This window comes from Cervus canadensis, chromosome 5 (genome assembly GCF_019320065.1).
Source record: "Cervus canadensis isolate Bull #8, Minnesota chromosome 5, ASM1932006v1, whole genome shotgun sequence".
Lineage (NCBI taxonomy): Eukaryota > Metazoa > Chordata > Mammalia > Artiodactyla > Cervidae > Cervus > Cervus canadensis.
Genome location: NC_057390.1, coordinates 63,974,543 through 63,980,542, shown reverse-complemented (window position 1 = coordinate 63,980,542; position 6,000 = coordinate 63,974,543). Strand labels below are relative to the sequence as shown.

At 41.4% G+C, this 6,000-nt stretch overlaps 1 protein-coding gene across 1 annotated transcript in view; it reads right to left on the bottom strand.

Annotated features, from left to right (window-relative positions):
* Positions 1 to 988: 988 nt before the first annotated feature.
* The window catches only part of ANTXR1 (ANTXR cell adhesion molecule 1), a 252,763-nt gene continuing 247,751 nt past the window's right edge, over positions 989 to 6,000 (bottom strand). Inside the window, exon 18 of the mRNA XM_043468945.1 lies at positions 989 to 4,866. Within this exon, the coding sequence (XP_043324880.1) occupies positions 4,606 to 4,866 (261 nt within the window). The 3' untranslated portion in view covers positions 989 to 4,605. The remainder of the gene's footprint in view (positions 4,867 to 6,000) is intronic.

Below are 6,000 nucleotides of genomic sequence, written 5' to 3'. Positions count from 1 at the left end.
AGGCTTCTAATCTATTTAGGTATGATAACTTCAGGATAGAGGTGCCATGGTTCAAGCCAATATGATACAATTGTAACCAGAATAACTTCATTTGTTTTGCATATGCCAACTCTATGGTCTATGTTTGATAATTATAAGTAACATGGACCTTGTTTACAATGTATTTAGATGGACAAAGTGTTACACTGATTGTTCTACACCTAAGTGAGACTCCAGGGAAACACATTTATCTGAAGATAGAAAACTGGATTTAGTGACAAACAATTTTACACCTGCTGCTCAACTTTGCAGTTAACACTTGATCAATAATCTTATTCCTGTTAGTTTCTTTGTTTATTCAACATAATACATTGGAGCACGACTCAGCATTCAGCACTCAATCATTGAAATGATTTTATAAGAAAGTTGGTTGGTAATGCAAGCAATATATGAGATTTAAAAATTCCTCATTCCATACAGTAAATATTTTTTCTACTTCTAGTACTTTCCTGGTTTCATCTGTTACACTTAAATTAAATACAGCTGGAATTTATTTTGGTATAAGGAGTGAGGTAGGGCTCCAACTTCTTTTTCCTTCCAAATTGCTAGTCAGTTATCTCAAAATGATTTAATGAAGAATGTAATTTAAAAAAGTCCATGTGCTCAAAATGCTATTAAAGTTGAATACTAATGAAATCTTGGAAAGAAATTGTGGAATGATTTTGTTTTCAGATGGTTTTATTCCAGTTAAGATGAACTCAAGGCTTAATGAGGACTTATAAAGAAACAGATTCAGGAACTAGTAAGAAACACCATTTTACCTACAAAAAATATAAATTGAATGTTGGACAGCTAAAGAAGACAGGGTAATCAAGATAGTAGAAGGCACAAAATAATTTGAGAAATATAATTTAATCTGCAGAATGATAGCCATTTTTATGATCACAATGTTAGGCACTTGAGCAATCTGTACTTCATTTTCATAGCAAAGAGACAACCAGTGAAAGAGTTGATTTTAGGAATTTATTATTTTTTTTTAAAAAAAGCAACTTCCAAGGTTTGTCATTGTACACATTTAGCTCAGTCTTCTATAGCAGGTACAGCAATAACTGATCCTTATAACAATGACTCAGAGGCACTGAAGATTCATAATGTCTTCTGAATTATCACAGATAGAAGAAAGAATTAGAAGAAGAGTTTAATGTTAAGTGTATTTAAAACATCATATTCTAATTCTTTTAAATTGGTTATCCAAGTACAATAATATAGTAGAGTTCGGATAACTAGAAAACGCAACTGACTAGAACATCCCATGCCCATCTGATGTGCATTAACAGACTTTTTACTGCATATATCTTTATTATAGTTTGCAAACTAACTCAACCCACTTTTACACAGCATTAATTTCTTTTTGAGTTGGTGCTGGGCTGAAATTGTGGTACAATATGTCATCTGTGTTTTTTTTTTTTTTTTCTAGTTCTTGGATGAATTTCCCTCATCTGACCTAGTGTTTGAACTTTAGCATGTATGAGACTCCAAGATAGTCTCTGCCCATTTAAGATTATATTTACAGTGAAGTTACCTGCAGCCAGATATCCAAGACTATTAATTAATATGTCCACCAGCTCTGTTCTCGACTCTGGTAAAAGAGACGTTGTGTCTCACTGGAGTGTGTGCCAAGCTACAGGCCAGACACTGTGAGCTGCTCGTTAACAGAGCTAACCACTCAAGGTTCTTCTTAATGCTGTGCAAATAAGGGTCTCGTCATTTCAGTAACTATTTGTACATTTATAAAAGCAATACAGTCATGGGAAAAACCAACAAGCACAGCTTGGTAGAATAACCTGCCATGAAATTTCATTGGCCTTATAATAATTTACTACAACTGTTCCTTTTATTCACACTGGATAGGAAATGCTTCCATCTAACACATGGAATATGAATATATACAACAAAAAGTTGGTTTTTATTAAAAAAAACAACTTCGGGAGGACAATAATATGAGAGTTGAAAAAAATAATTTTGTGCAGTTTCCTGATCACAATCATATGTCTGCTACCTTTTACAGGGAATGACCCAAGTACGGATAGACTTATAAACCAGTTAAAGAATTTTCCTGCCTGTAATAGCCTACTATTCAAATATTACCTTGTTCATACAGTATAGAAGTTTCTCCTTCTCCACTGTCCTTCTAAATGACTAGGGTTTACATGAAGAATCCGTTTTAAGGACAAACCCTGCTAATCCTCTTCAAAGCCATCATGTATTTGCAGTTTCCCATTTCACCAAAAAGTTTATAAAAACATCTTGGAAACTGCACAGGGGCTTCTGATTGATGTATGGTTGAGATCTTGAATGTTGCATTCTCACCTTATGCCTGCCGTCTTGATGCACAATGTTAATTAACATCTTGGCTTTAACTTTTTGATGGCCGCAGTGAGCCAGGCGGCAGTGGTGTGGGGTGGACTGTTTTGTACCGCCAGCAGTCAAAACAGTGGCCAGGGGCTCAACGCCTCTAGGCTGTGAGCCTGGGAAACCCTTTTGCCTATGGAATGGGTCTCTGGAGTCCAGCAATGTCACTGCAGGTCGCTGCGACATTCTGACACCTGCTTCATGGAGGACTGTACTAAAGAAGAAGCCTAATGTTTTCAACATAGATAATTTGGGCCAGGATTGGGGGGCGGGGGAGGGAGCCCTGGAAAACATCTCTGATTTTATCTCTATAAGGAAGCTGTGGGCATCTCTGGAAGCGGCAGGCTGGAAGAAGGGAGGGCCCAAGGTATGCCTGGGGAAGTGTCAGTTTGGTGTTGGCAATGCGTTTAGGGCCTATAGCCCCTCACTAAGGCACTCTGCCTAGATCTATTTTCCCCTGACTGTACCTTTTATGTCCAAAGGTTTCCTCATCCCCCCACACAATCCTTGTTTGCTTTTGCTTTCTAAAGTTGAGATAGTGATTAAGGATCATTTATCTCTCAATTTTAACTGATGAGTGGTGGCTCTTCAGACTTATGGTGTGAAGATTGTGAAGGAATCCTGGGCTCATTGGAAGATGTGCTGTGATTGATTAGCAATGTCTGCCATGGCTACAAGCGTTGGTGTGTATGCGGTGTATGCTGGGTCTTATGTCTCTGTTCTAAGTGAGGTGAAAGAATGAGACTGGCTTGGGGGGTTCTTGCAAGACCTTTGGAGACCACAGCCCAAAGCACCAAGTTTGCATTTACTTTAGATTCTGCTTTATTCTCGAAAAGATTTAAGAGTTTTAGGACTTTTAAGACCTGTGGAAAGTTGGAGGGGGAGGTAATTTTGAACAGGCTGGTGCAGCAGGCCCTGAACAATGGCTTCTGTTTTCATCCTTGGGTGATGAAGTCTAATGTTTAGAAAGTGATTATATAACTTCCTGGTGACAACAGATTCAGCAAGACTTGGAGGAGTGGAGTGGTTCCCAGGCATTGTGGGAATTTCAGGCAGCTGATAGTATTTGTCAGTGTGCTGAAAAGCCAAGGAGAAATACATTTGCACCAGCTTTTTTGGGTGGATATATTCCTTAGTATGTCGGGACTATTGTCTCTCAGCTCTACCTAGAAGTCTCTGGTGCACAACTTCATGAAGAAAGAAAAACAAAATCAGTGAAATTGTGTGGTAGGTGCTAGTGATGCCATTTTGGGAAGATCAACTCATATTTGTCTCTGGAAAATAGTATCAATCACTTCTTCATATCTCAAGTGATCTACATTGAAGCCAAATCTTGATTTTTCTTTTAACATAAATCATTAGCAAGTTGCTCTTCTACACTGCTATTGTCTGTTGATTTAGGGGCCATGTTGGGCCAAAGCCAGCCACCTCTAGCTGCTGATGGCCTATGAGCTTTAGAAACTGTCTGATGCTCCCACTAGTACACGCCTGTCAGTGCACACACCTGATTTCACTTACACAGCAACATGGCAACATACCTTTTCCACCTGTGAACAACCACCCTCTTCCTCACTTGGAAACTGGGAGAATTTGGAAGGAAAATAAAGTATATCTTTTTATTCCTCTGCAAATCCCAGAACGTGCTTTTGGATACCTGTCTGATGTTGAGTTTCTTGTCACAATGGGGACCCTAATCTTTACCCAAAGTTGTAGGTGAAGGGTTTTGACCTTCCTGGCTGGCATGGAGGATTCCTTGGTTTGTAGATCTAGGGTCAAGAGATGGAGGTGGAGTGGAAGAGGGAAGGCAGCACTGAGCAACCCAGCAATATGACTTCTTATCTGACGCTGCATTTCACCCTCAGAGAAATGATTTTCATATTGGTCTCCAGGAGACCCAATCCCACTTAGAGCATCTCAGCAGTTTCACTGTCTTTGGAACCTTCTAGAGATGATGGCTGGCTGATGGCTATAATTGTGACTGTAGTTGCCTCATCACTGGTTTTCAGGCAATTCAAAATTTCAATTTCTTTCCGCTGATCACAATTGTTGGTGTATTGGTGTTACAAATTTTTATAGTGTGTGAGTGTCAGTGGGCGTTATCACCACTCTTTTCCAAAGTGGAAGCCTCCTCTAACTGAAAAGACTTGTTCTAACACCACAGAGGAGCCTCCTCCCCAAAGTTTCTGAGAGAACCCAGAGCATGAACTGTGGGTTCTAGACAGAAGGTCTAGGAGGAGGTCGGGAGGGGGGTGGCGCCCTGTTGGGAGGGGGAGCCTGTGGAGGAGGGGGGAGAATAGAAGGTGGGGATGGAATTGGAGGGGTGGGGGCACTGGGAGGTGGGGGAGGGCAATGGGGAGCAGGGGGTGGTGGGGTGTAGATGGGGGCAGGAGGTGGCGAGGTGGTGTGGTAGGCATTGTTGAGGGGGTACTTGGCAGGTGGATTGTTCTTGACTCTGGTGAAGTTGATACAGCGTCCCTGAAAGAGAATCAGAGAAAAAGAACATTAGGACCAACCTAGACAGCAGATTAAAAAGCAGAGACATTACTTTGCCAACAAAGGTCTGTCTAGTCAAGGCTATGGTAGTCATATACGGATGTGAGAGTTGGAGTATAAAGAAAGCTGAGTGCCGAAGAATTGATGCTTTCGAACTGTGGTGTTGGAGAAGACTCTTTGAGAGTCCCTGGGACTGCAAGGAAATCCAACCAGTCCATCCTAAAGGAGATCAGTCCTGGGTGTTCATTGGAAGGACTGATGTTGAAGCTGCAAACTCCAATACTTTGGCCACCTGGTGCGAAGAGCTGACTCATTTGAAAAGACCCTGATGCTGGGAAAGATTGAGGGCAGGAGGAGAAGGGGACGACAGAGGATGAGATGGTTGGATGGCATCACCGACTCGATGGACATGGATTTGTGTGGACTCCGGGAGTTGGTGATGGACAGGGAGGCCTGGCATGCTGCAGTTCATGGGGTTGCAAAGAGTCGGACACGACTGAGCGACTGAACTGAACTGAACTGAGCTGAGCTGATGTTTGCTGGGGCCTTACAACAGGGCGGGTGGGAAGTGCAGAGGGCGGGCAGAAAGAAACCTGCGGAAAGCAGATGCTTTCTGTCAGTGTTTATGTCAGTGCTCTTAGCAGACCATTGAAATAGAACCTGATAACAAATAAGCTCCCCATTTCCTTCTTCTGGGCTTACTATTGAGAGAGTTAATTCTTGGGTAGATTAATAAAGAGTCCAGGGCCCTCAAGGAGGAGAAAGGGGTCTGGGGCTCTTAAGGAGGTGAAAAGGACAAACTTTTTTTCTACATTGCTTTGTCTTAGTCACATAAAATGTTATTTTCTTTAAGCCAAGAGCTAAAGATTACACAAGAACACTCATCTTGCTCAAGGGTCTGTTTTTCCTTAAGCCCTGTACTAAGGATTATATAACAACAATGTATCTTGCTGAAAGACATGTTTCTCCTTTTTAACAAGAACCTTCTGATTAATCTTGTTACCTTAAGATGTCTGTTATGGGAGTGGGTCTGGTAAAAGTATATAATGCCTTGATAAGACTAGCCAGTGGGGCACTCTCCACCCCCTTCTGATGTCTGTCAGAAGCATTCTCTGT